The sequence below is a fragment of the Erythrolamprus reginae genome, chromosome 2 (assembly GCF_031021105.1).
Source record: "Erythrolamprus reginae isolate rEryReg1 chromosome 2, rEryReg1.hap1, whole genome shotgun sequence".
Taxonomy (NCBI): domain Eukaryota; kingdom Metazoa; phylum Chordata; class Lepidosauria; order Squamata; family Dipsadidae; genus Erythrolamprus; species Erythrolamprus reginae.
Genome location: NC_091951.1, coordinates 103523197 through 103535212, shown reverse-complemented (window position 1 = coordinate 103535212; position 12016 = coordinate 103523197). Strand labels below are relative to the sequence as shown.

The window sequence follows — 12016 nt, the reverse complement described above, 5'->3', positions numbered from 1 at the left end:
GTAGTCTGTAAACAAAAGGAGGGAAAAAAACCCCATATTTCAACCTGATTTGATGGCCATAGGGTTTAAAAATAAAAGTTAAATGTCATTGGGGACGGGGACAGCACAAAGCTAGCCAACTTTAGTTGATTCTCAAAATTTAAAAATCATCTTTGAAGAAAACAATGACAAACTTCTGTACTGATGGTTGTTTAGTAATAATAATAATAACAACAACAATAATAATATCAATAATAGTAATAATAATAATAATAATAATAATAATAATAATAATAAATTTATTAAATTTGTATGCTGCCCCTCTCCAAAGACTCAAGGCAGCTCACAACAATAATAACAATACCTCCTGAATCCTAGGCAAAAAGCCTTATTGATTTACTGGGAAGGGCCTATAGAAGGGGAATGTTCTGTACTCTAAAGTTTTGAATTTCTGTTATTTTGATTTGATTTTTGATTTGTATGCCGCCCCTCTCCGTAGACTCAGGGCAGCTAACAACAGTAGTAAACAGCATATGACAATCCAATATAAACAGTTAAAAACCCCTATTGTAAAACCAAACATACATACAGACATACCATGCATAAAATTGTAAAGGCCTAGGGGGGAAGAGTATCTCAATTCCCCCATGCCTGGCGGCAGAGGTGGGTTTTAAGAAGCTTACGAAAGGCAAGGAGGGTGGGAGCAATTCTAATCTCTGGGGGGAGTTGGTTCCAGAGGGTTGGAGCCGCCACAGAGAAGGCTCTTCCCCTGGGTCCCGCCAAGCGACATTGTTTAGTTGATGGGACCCAGCGAAGATCCACTCTGTGGGACCTAACTGGTCGCTGGGATTCGTGCAGCAGAAGGCGGTCCCTGAGATAGTCTGGTCCAGTGCCATGAAGGGCTTTATAGGTCATAACCAACACTTTGAATTGTGACCGGAAACTGATCGGCAACCAATGCAGACTGCGGAGTGTTGGTGTAACATGGGCATATTTGGGAAAACCCAGCGGTTAAGTCCTTGCCTTACAACCGCACCAGAAAAGCAAAGTCCTCGACTTATGATTATCCAGGAAGGCTGATGCTGAAGTCTGATTGGCTAAGCACAAGAGGCCTTACGAGTGGGAAGTTAAAGCATTGTGATTGGTTGGCTGCCTGACAGCCATACTGTAAAAGGAGCTTTCAGAAGTCGGTTTGCTGTTCTATTTAAACTGAGCTAGAGTGGTGCTGAAAATGCCAGAATAAAAGTTCTCTATTTAAAAAGTCAAGCCTCTGCTAAGTTCTTTCAGTGGAAAGACTCATCTATATAACAGTTTTCCTAGTTCAGTGTTGTCAAACTTGCAGCCTGCGGGCAGGGTGTGTCACAGCAGGCCACGCCCATAAGAATGGGAAAAACATTGTGAAACATCACATGCCTCCAGTTTGACACCTGTGATCTAGTTGGGCCATTGTGCGATACAAAGATACAAAATGCTTGATTAGGTGAGGCTGTAGCCTGATTCACCAGGATTCATGTATTGTTTTGTCCAAGGAAACTACATAAGTAAATCCACATCGTTTCCTGGATTGAATTTAAATTGAAGAAAACTGCCCTCCAGCAATGGGGATGATTGGTTTAAAGAATAATATCCCCTACTTCTTCAATAGTATCCATCACCATAACAATAATTTATGACAAGTAAGTATACAAATAGCAATCACAAAATTTATTCAGCATATTTAGGCAAAAGGCACAACAAACTGCATTGTTCAAGTATTCATATAGGTGTACAATTTGTATAGGTACATAAAAATCATACTGTAAACTCCAAAACAAAATGGTGAGACATGGTTTTTAAAAAGGCTTCTTCAAAACATTTTGTGTGGAAATTGTCTAGGGTTGTACTGTACTTCAGTTATAAAGGCAAAAGGGGCACTTTGGAACTCATTTAAGCAAATGTTATCTTTTCCTGTATCCATGAAGCAATGATCATTTCCAAATAATGCAGGAAACTGCCTCTCCTTCCTTCCCTCCCTCTAATTTGGTGAATCACAACTTGCCTTTTGCCTTCGAATCCAAAGCACTGCACAACTCTAGTGTTTAATAAACTTGGGAATAAGCTCCACTCGATTTTAGAAGCACAATTGGATGCAATGTACAGTATATTGAGCCGTAGTTACATGTAACATTTTTCTCCCAATCTGTGCCATACATATGAGAAAAAAACCCCTATTATATGAAGTATTATCAGTATTAAGGCATATACTGTCATTTCCTGCATCTGAAAAAGCTCCTCTAGAAAAGTGGCCCCCAAATTTTTGGGCACCAGGGACCAGTTCTATGGAGAGTAGTTTTTCCATGGACTGCATTTGCAAGTTGCCTGCATCCCATGAATGAGTCTTCGCTTGTTTGCATGACTTGGTTTCTGGCATGCTGCAGAACCAGTGCCAATCCACAGACCAGGGACTGGGGAACCCTGCTCTAGTACATAGTTATGAGATGTACCAAAATTCCCTCCATCATGCAGTAACTGTAGGAGCAGAGTTATTTTCTCTCCCATTATCACACAAGGAAACGTCTGTTACCCAGGAGGTAGAGGGAGAAGACACAGTTGTATTCCTGCAACAATGAGATGGGAGTAGGATGCTAAGTGTAGAGCTTATGAGGAAGTCACTTTTAAGAACTAGCGATCTGATTAATAAGATATCCTTTTGACTGTAAAATATTATTGGAAATTGAGAAACCTTGAAGCCATATGAAATAGGCCAAATAAAGGTTAGTGGAAGAGATGGCAGGATCATGCATATTTATTCAAAGCAGTGCTAAATTAAGAATTTGATTTTTGTGTGTGTGTGTCTTCACCTTCCACAGCCCTCAGTAAAGGATTTTAATAGAATTCTGCAAAGTTTTGGAAACAGATTTTCAGATTATGCAAGACTAACAATGTCAGATGTGTTTGTATTTTATTAAGGCAGTCATTACATGATATGGCTACAGCAAGGCTTCAACTCCTGCTGCCATAATTTTGACTGACATTATAGTGATCGTATTGAAAATCTATCCTCTTCAAAGGACCAAGAATAACTCTGTATGATGGCTGCACTTTCTAGATACTTTCCTATTTTAAAAGAGTTGCTAGATTGGTGTGGGTTTGAAGCATGCACCTAGGAATGAACAAAATACATTGGCTTTAAAAATGGAGCAAAAGAGATGCTTGGTTTGAGAGTTTGGTTAGAGCAAAACACAGCAGTTTGTTCTGAGTGTGAAATTATGCTGGCAGCTTTGGAGTCATTTTCAGTATTTTACCTCTTCTGAGAACTGCAGCTGGGTTATTGCTTTGAGGCTTATGATTAGGTTCCTTTTTCTCAACTTTTTCAGCATATCAGTAAGCACAGATTAAGTGATGTTATTGTTCATACTGAATAAGCAGATGTGGAAGTGGGTTGTACAGTGGAAAAGAAAGAGTATATGGTTAAAGCAGAACCCTATTCCTCTTGTTTCTTCTCTGGATTTAATGTTTTCAAAAAGTGGGGGGGGGTGTTAGTTTTTACTTTATTAAATTTTCTACATAAAACTTTGCATGAAATGCTAACGTTCGTAGCTGTCTGGCATGGAAAAATAAGGAAATAAGTAAATCTAGAGTTCCCACTAAATCCTATGATCAGAATACTTTTAAGAGTATCAAGCTTTGTCCAACAGAATGAAACTGTTCAAACTATGTTCTAGCACAGAGGTGTCAAATTCAAGGCCCACGGGCCCACAGGGTACTTAGATCTGATCTATGGGGCCACTCTAGAAACAGCAAAGGACTGGCCCACAGGGCCTCTGCCAGTGAAAACAGAGCTCACAAGGGCCACAGGCGGCCCTCTGGAACTCCGTTTTTGCTAGCAGAGCATTGCAGGAGGCCATCGCAGGCAAAAACGGAGCTTGGAAGCCTGTTTTCACTGGCAGAGTGCTCAGGCTGCCACAGAGTTGAGTGGCGTTGAGCTGATCATGCCTACCCTGGCCACGCCCACCCCAGCTCGAGGTCAAACATAACCCTGATGCAGCCCTCAATGAAATTGAGATTTACACCCCTGTTCTAGCACAACACATTCAAGTAGAAGTGTTTTGATAGTGTGTATTGAGGATACCTATTTTGTTCTGAAAAAAAATTGCAACATGTTTCCTATTCTGTGCACATTTCTCCTTTGTTCAGAAGAATTTAAATATAAAGGGATTAGAAAACTCTTCATTTGTATTACAAATAACTATGCAGTTTTGCTAGGAAATAATGAGCATCACAGAAAGATCATTGGACATATTTGCTCTTCTTGTAGCTACATATTCAGTATGAAACATTATTATACAATAATTATACAATAAACTCTTGAACATGAACTAGCATGTGGGGTAACTGGATTATACCGTTAACTGTTCAGATGCTTACAGTTACAACTGGAGACAGTTTCAAAAACAGGAAAAATATATACTACAATAACATATCAAATGCACTATGGCTCTATAACACCTAGATAATCATAGCAATTTTACATCATCAGAAACATATTTAAAGCAAACTGGAAAAAAATCCACAGGGTAAAGGAAGCACCACTTAAAACCTGAGAACATTTGTGAAACCTGGGTATGCCTCAGTGTTACAACTGATTATCACTACAATTCAAGGTTGTTTAAAGTGCAAAGACAACTTGTGGAGCAGAGTTAGACAAACAATAGATTTTTATCAACTGCTCAACTAGCACCATGAATCAAAAAGCCTATTTTGAGCTTCATGAACTGTGGTGGATATCTAATTAAACGGGATCATTAGGTATCCCCTAATGAATTGGAATGAGAAATCTATAAAACCTTGAACGTGGAGTGAGTAAGGTAACATCCTTACATAAACACTGATCAATGGGACACTTATACATAGCTCTGGATTGCATTTTAATTAGGAAATTCCCCATTATAATGGTGTTATAAAGATTACTGCGGTACCTTATCTGATCACTTTGTTCTTATTATAAGTTTGCTGTATTCTTTATGCCAGTGCCAAATTAGAAAGTATAAAAAGTCTCTAGTTACATTAAGGGCATTTTCAAATGTTTTAAGTGAATAAGCCCAGTCTATATATGAAAAATAAGTACATTTTAAAAAACTACCTTAAGCAGAGTGGGGCAGCAGTGACAAAAACACTGTGTAGACCCTGGATAATATCTCTCATCTTTTTTTGAACTCATGAAGTCCATGCAGCAAAATCCATGAGGATCTGTTGGTATGTGAGAAATTAGTATGGATATACACTGGTAAATGATGATTGGTGTGCACTGTAGGCACAGTGTTCAGAGTTCTGTTCTCTATCAGCTCACAAAATTCAAGAAAATTTTAAGATTTGGCTCTCAAGAGCAGGGACAAACCAGCTTCAGCATACCATGGGGTAATGGGACAAGGGTTTGCTACATCCCTCAGAGCAAAATAATTCTTAAAAGTCTCTTTCTTGCACCTTCTCCAACTGTACCGTAAAATGTTGTTTCAAGACCAAATAATAAATAAACTCAAAAGTTACCTAAAATAGACATAATACAGCTTTAAAAACCTACCTCACTTACCAAAAACCCCCAAAAAACCAACCCAGAAAAAAAAATCCTGCTTTATGCATGATAAAGTCCAACCTATTTTTGTCATTTTCTTCTCTATTCTCGTCCTCTCTAAAATAGTCCACTCTCTCTTGATATAAAAGGTTTATGAAGTTCCTTCAATGTACAGTATTTTCTTTTGGAATAGAGATGGGTGTCATATTAGAAACATCTCCTCTTCACTTTCTGTTGAAATTATCTCACGTAACACTTGAGGAAAGCTCAGGGATCATTTCCCAAAACTGCATTTCAGAGATACATAAGACATCTGAAGCAAACAACAGCTGAGAAGAAACGGTGTCAAGACCAGTTGGAAGGTTGAAAGTAAACATTTGCCATCACAAAAAACACCCCTGCATAAGCTGGTCAGTACTTGTTATAATTCCAAGGCAAATAGACCTGAGTATACCTCAGAGGATCATGGAAGTTCAAGGCAAAATATGGACTCACTGCAGTTACACTGCTAAAATTTCTAAATTCTGAAAAGTGGACTGAAAAAACTTTGGACTGACAGCTGACACCATAGAAGAATATATGAGATTAAATATATGTAAGAAGAAGATTCCTTAAAGGGAAAGAAAATTATTCTCTTAAATGCATATATAGCAAAATTCTTCAAATTGGGAAACTCTTCTATATGATCTAAAGTAGTTTGGGAGGATCCTTCACCAGAATATGATCTTAGGGCATCACATTTCTCTCTTCTTTAAAAGACTTCAGATTTTGTTCCAGAAAGTGTTCAGAAGATAGATATATTGACTCCATTATTCAATGTTGATTAATCAATCTGTCTATTGTGACAACAATGAATTAGAGGAGTAATTAACTTTTCTGCTTCCATCTTCATGCCAATTTTTTTTTAAAAATGTTGTAATGGAGAGAGGTTGTCGGTATGTACTGGGAGATCTCTAGACCTTTTCTAGAGAATTGCATCAACCCATTCCACAAAGTATAGGTCCTTTCCTAAAGGTTGCTCTTGGCCTCAGTTACTGTAGGCCTGAGACTTGTACAAAATGAAACAAAGCCCTTGAAAATTCCAGGTGAAACCAAATGGAATTGATGCAGATTTTAGAACCATAGGACAAATTTCAGCTTCTAAACTTCAGAGTATTTGCCATTCCAGGATTTCTCATGGCTCGATTCTACAAAAGATAAAACAATTTTAGTAGTTGTTTTGTCTCTGATAGGAGAAATTAGAGATATATTTGCATTTAGATGAAATGATGGAGATGGATATTTCCAACATGCAAACATTTTAAATGTCATGTCTTTCCCTAAGTGAATTACGACCTGACCCACATACTATAGCTCTGCTGAATGCAATAAAATAGAATAGTACTAAATATGCATTGCATCTCAAGCTAAAATGCATTGCATCTCAAGCTAAAATGTTTCCTCATGTTTTCACTGATCACTGACCATAAAAATATGTTATTTTCTTAGCAGGAATTGAACTAAAAGCCCTCCAAGGTCCCTTCTAACAATATTCTCTTCAACCATCTGTTACCCACTAAGTTTCTGTCAGGATTTGCATTCTCCAAAATTTCCATTTTTTCCCTTTAGTAAACTTTCTACCCAAGTTCACAAATTACTTATTTGTACTAACCGCTGACCAGCGAGGTATACATTGCAATGATTCATTCAATTTCCCCTCCAAAATGCAACTACCTTGATCTTTGATACAGTAATTTTAAAATCCCTGTTCCTCCCTCTTCCCAGTCAACAACATTGGTTTTATCCGCAAAGTATATACATATTCCTAACTTCAACCAACATTACTCTGGCATACAGGAGCTATAAACTATTCACTTTCCATCAAGAATTGGAAGAATTGGAAACCAGACAAAATTTGCCAGTACCACTAGATTCAGGCAGGACTACTTGAAGAGGGGATAAACCGCTGCTTCTTGAAGAGCCAGGGGAACCAGTAGGGATTCTTCAGAGATGCATTTATCATTGCCTGGATCCAGGAGATCCGTGACTTTGTTGCTTCCCAGTCATTTCTGGGCTGTTTTCACCTTTTAATGCAGATTTTAATAAAGTGTTCTTTTCAGGAAGACAATTGAGGCAGATGACCATTTGTGTGTGTGTGACATCCAAGAACTATAGAGTCTTCCATGAAAGGCTTAACTGGAGCCTTGTAAATTTTACAGTGACATTTCATTGCCTCAAAGTTTTTGCTGTTGTGGTCTGCCAGCAGTCTATGCAGCTGGCAGCAGAGTCAGACAGCGAGGAGGATGTGGAGGAACCTGGGCCAGGCCTCGGGTCTGGAGAAGGCTCGGGGCCAGAGAAAGGGATTCAGCTAGGGCCTTCAGAACCTCCAGAGGCTGACTTGAGTGAGGAAGAAGAACAGGTAGGAGGAGCCTGTTGTAAATGTGCACATGCGCAGAGCTGTCAGAAGGCAAGAGCAGTTTTAGAGGAGAAGGACTACTCAGGAGTAAGGTTTGGGGATAATAGGCACATCTCATAGGCTAGATAAGGCAAGAGCCTAAAAGGGTTCGGTGCAGGAAACAATTCTGTTCATTTATAGGTCTTGTCTTTGCAACTCCGTTTTGTTCCCTGTTTGAACTTGCCAAGGTTTCCTGCAAATTGTTTCTTGGCAGTTCACCAAAGAGCAAGGTTCATGTATGATATCTGCCTTTACCTGAAAGACATTTAGTCGGCCTTGTTTTATTTTGTTTGGACTTATGCTGACTGCTAATGACAATGATTACAAAGGAAAACTTGCTTTATTTTATTTGGACTTAGGACAACTACTAATGAAAATAATTAGCAGCCGTTACCAAGGGGAAAAAAAGGTTTGTAAGACACTGTGCTGTGTTATTTAATAAGGAAATCTAGGTCAGAACATTTGCACCTGTCATTTTTACATTCATCTCTTGGTGAATTTTAGTTTTAGGCTTTTCTACCTCTGGAAAATATCACGCTACAATTATGTGGATATCTTTCCTATTGACTTAAATCAACTTATTTTTCTGTCCTTCCCCCCAAAACAAGAAACCATTTTATGGCTCACCTCTGCCAAGACTGCATGTATTCCTGTTTTCCTTGAAGTACCATAAGATGGTGTTGCCCCTGTATTCATTTTGGACAAACCCGTCCTGTTGTTTGAAGAGACTGGATTAGCTGGAAGTGCTCTCTGAGGTGGCTTTAGTCTGGAAGAATCCTAAGGAAAAAAGTAAGAATTCTTCAGTTTTTATGATATGATAGATTGAAGGATGGATGGACGGACGGACAGACAAAACAGACTTGATTGATAGATAGGAGAGAGAGGGAGTGAGAAAGAGAGAGAGAGAAAGAGAGACAATAAATACAATACAGATCTTACAACTGGATAAACAGATATCTATTAACAGTGTGGTATAAACTGTGGTATACACTGAGAGCATATGTACCAAATACAAATCACACTTGGCCAATAAAGAATTCTATTCTATTCTATTCCATTCCATTCCTTAATAACATTAGAACTTTCAGAAAGAAAAGCAATTAGGCAGAAAATATATTCATGATTTAAGGTATATTCCCCAACTGAAACTGCCCAAATGCGGTGGTGTTGCAACTTCAGAGTTCTTGGGCCACCAGACTTGCAAAGGTCAATTTAAGATAATTATAGTCTGATCTTGCTTTTTATGCTTTATGATGTATACAAATATTATACAAGACAAAAATATGCCCCAATTTGCATTTTTAGAAGATGTGCATAAAAAAATAACCCAAATTCCTCCCACCATGTTTGTTTGTTTGTGTGTGTATGTATGTGTGTGTGTGTGTGTGTGTGTGTACAGCCATTATGGTGCAATGGTTACAATGCAGAATTGCAGGATGACTCTGCATTCCCACTGCCAGAAATTCGACTCTGACCTGTTCAAGGCTGACTCAGCCTTCCATCCTTCCAGGATGTTGGGGGCAATATGCTGACTCTGTAAACTGCTTAGAGAGAGCTGTAAAGTACTATGTATATAGCAGTATATAAGTCTAAATGGTATTGCAGTATAAATGGTATAGCAGTATATAAGCAGTATATAAGTCTAAATGGTATTGCTCTCTGTCTTTCTGTCTGTCCATGGCTCATAACTGCTGCTGATTCTCATATAAGAAACCACAGGTCAGAATCTGGAAGCAACATGAAAAAGTATAGGATGGAATTTAAGAATCTGTGGTAAGGAGTCATTGTTCTTTTGCTCTGAAAGACCCATTTTATCACTGGATTTACCTATATGGCACTGCCTCTCTATTTCTATGTGTATTATCTAGCAATTAGTTGCACACATTAGTGCAATGTGCTATATATGCAACTGATCTTGCAGAAAGTGCAGAAACCTCAGTTAGTATGAAATACAGTAACAGCAGTTTCTTCAGGCTGTATCAGTTGGCTGAGGAATTCTGGGAGTTGAAGTCCACTAGTCTTAAAATTGCCAAGGTTGGAGATGTCTGCTCCGGTTGTTGTAGATAAATCAGATCGCACAGATTCTGAATCTAAGCATCATAATTGTCATGTCCACATATACATCATGTATTTGCACAATCAAGATTCAGGGAACATTGGGCACTTTTGATGTCAAAGAATGGACAATTGTAGCCTGTTAGGGTCTAGGACAGGGGTCAGCAACCTTAAACACTCAAAGAGCTATTTGTACCCATTTCCCACAGAAAAGAAAACATTGGGAGCCACAAAAAAACCCCTTGTCTATTTCCTGGATGGTCACAGAACTAACATATGAGTTGAACAAAACTTTCTGTTTTCTTCTGAAACTTTACTTTTCTTGGATCTATCCATAGTTGGCCTACAAGGGGTCAAAAAGCTCAATAAATTATGTGCCGGCAGGTATCACACATTGGCAGTTGCGATACATATTTTGAGCAACAGGGAACCACAGCAGAGGGATGAAAGAGCCACTTGTGGCTCTAGAGCTGCGTGTGGCTGATCCCTGGCCTTGGAACTATTAAAAATAATGTTGAGCCATGGCTTGGTTCACCCAAAAGGCTAAGTTAAAAATCTGGAACCCAGGGTTTGCTAAACAAGTATACATTATGCAAAGGTAAAAATGAAGTCCTGTTTCACCATCAAGCTACTGAAGTGAGGTGTCTATGCAGAGAAGAGATTGGAAGGGAAATTCATTAGACACAAGGTGGTGCTGTCATTTCAACCTTACTGGTTTTGCCAACCAACTTCAATCTGTTTGGTAAGGATGATAAGAGAAATCTGGGCTGTGACGATCTCTTCACTCTCCCTTCAAGGAGATCTCAGGCCCCAATATATTACTCTACAAAACTTTGGCAGTAATCCCACCCGAATACAAAAATGCAAGTTATTTATTGATGGAGATCTTTTTTAAAAAGCTTAATTCTCTCATTTTGATATATACAAGCAAAACCATTTTCCCGAGAATAAATATTTCTCTTATAGTACTTACTATCCCTGTCCAAATGTTCCCTTTTATTTGTACCCATCTTGTGTATGCAAATAATGTTATACATATGTATATTACCAAATACGTATCTGACTAAATAAATAACAATAAATAAATAGTAATTCTGGATCCTGAACTACTTTCAGTATATTACCACATCAACCACTATGCTCCCTTGCTGCATCAGCCCATCAGTCAAAAACCCTATATATTTTCTTTGTGTTGCTTACACGAAAGAACTATGAGTGCTTCCCTTTTGGGCAAAGTCATGCCAGTACAAATGACAGTCCATCTCTGATATAAGACACACCCAAATGATGCAGAGTTTATATCTGTGTTGAGAAAAATATATTGTCCGATTATACAGTGCAGATTGAAGCAGATACTTCTACTTTAAAGATACATTACAATACATTTGGTAGCAAATACGAACTGTAATTGTTTGAATGTTAGCTATTTTTAAAACACCTGTACAGCTTACCCAGAATTATTGACAAAGAGGATTTCTTAGGTATATTAATTGCTCACCTGCTGAACCATGACGTTTGGAGATGGAGGTGCGGGTCTGCTTGGTGGAGTTCGTTTTGGCAACTGCTTCTCCATGCTATGAGGTTCCAGAAAGGGGGGTTTCTTTGTGTAGTTAGCTGGAAAAGGCGGCGGAGGTGGTGGCTGTTTCTGTCTCTTGAGCTCTGCAGGTGGCTCGCAGTATAGCACTTCAGATTTTGAGAGTGCATTCTGTATATCAGTAATCTAGAAACAAATCATACAAAGAGGAAGATGGCATTTCTATTTTATTAGTTAGCGTGACTGATTGACAACCAACCTGTGTGTAATAGGGTTGATATTCCTGGAGGTGACTGTAATATGGCAAATGATTTAGCTTTACTAGATAAGTGGTCAAAGCAATGGAAACTGCAGTTTAATGTTTCCAAATGTAAAATAATGCACATGGACAAAAGGAATCCTCAATCTGAGTATTGTATTGGCAGTTCTGTGTTAGCAAAAACTTCAGAAGAGAAGGATTTAG

At 38.5% G+C, this 12016-nt stretch overlaps 1 protein-coding gene across 1 annotated transcript in view; it reads right to left on the bottom strand.

Annotated features, from left to right (window-relative positions):
- Positions 1–1668: 1668 nt before the first annotated feature.
- ADAM19 (ADAM metallopeptidase domain 19) overlaps positions 1669–12016 on the bottom strand; it is an 84576-nt gene continuing 74228 nt past the window's right edge. The window contains exons 21-23 of the mRNA XM_070739005.1: positions 11518–11739; positions 8592–8741; positions 1669–6717 (exon numbers count right to left, since the gene is read on the bottom strand). Of these exons, the coding sequence (XP_070595106.1) occupies positions 6664–6717; positions 8592–8741; positions 11518–11739 (426 nt within the window). The 3' untranslated portion in view covers positions 1669–6663. The remainder of the gene's footprint in view (positions 6718–8591; positions 8742–11517; positions 11740–12016) is intronic.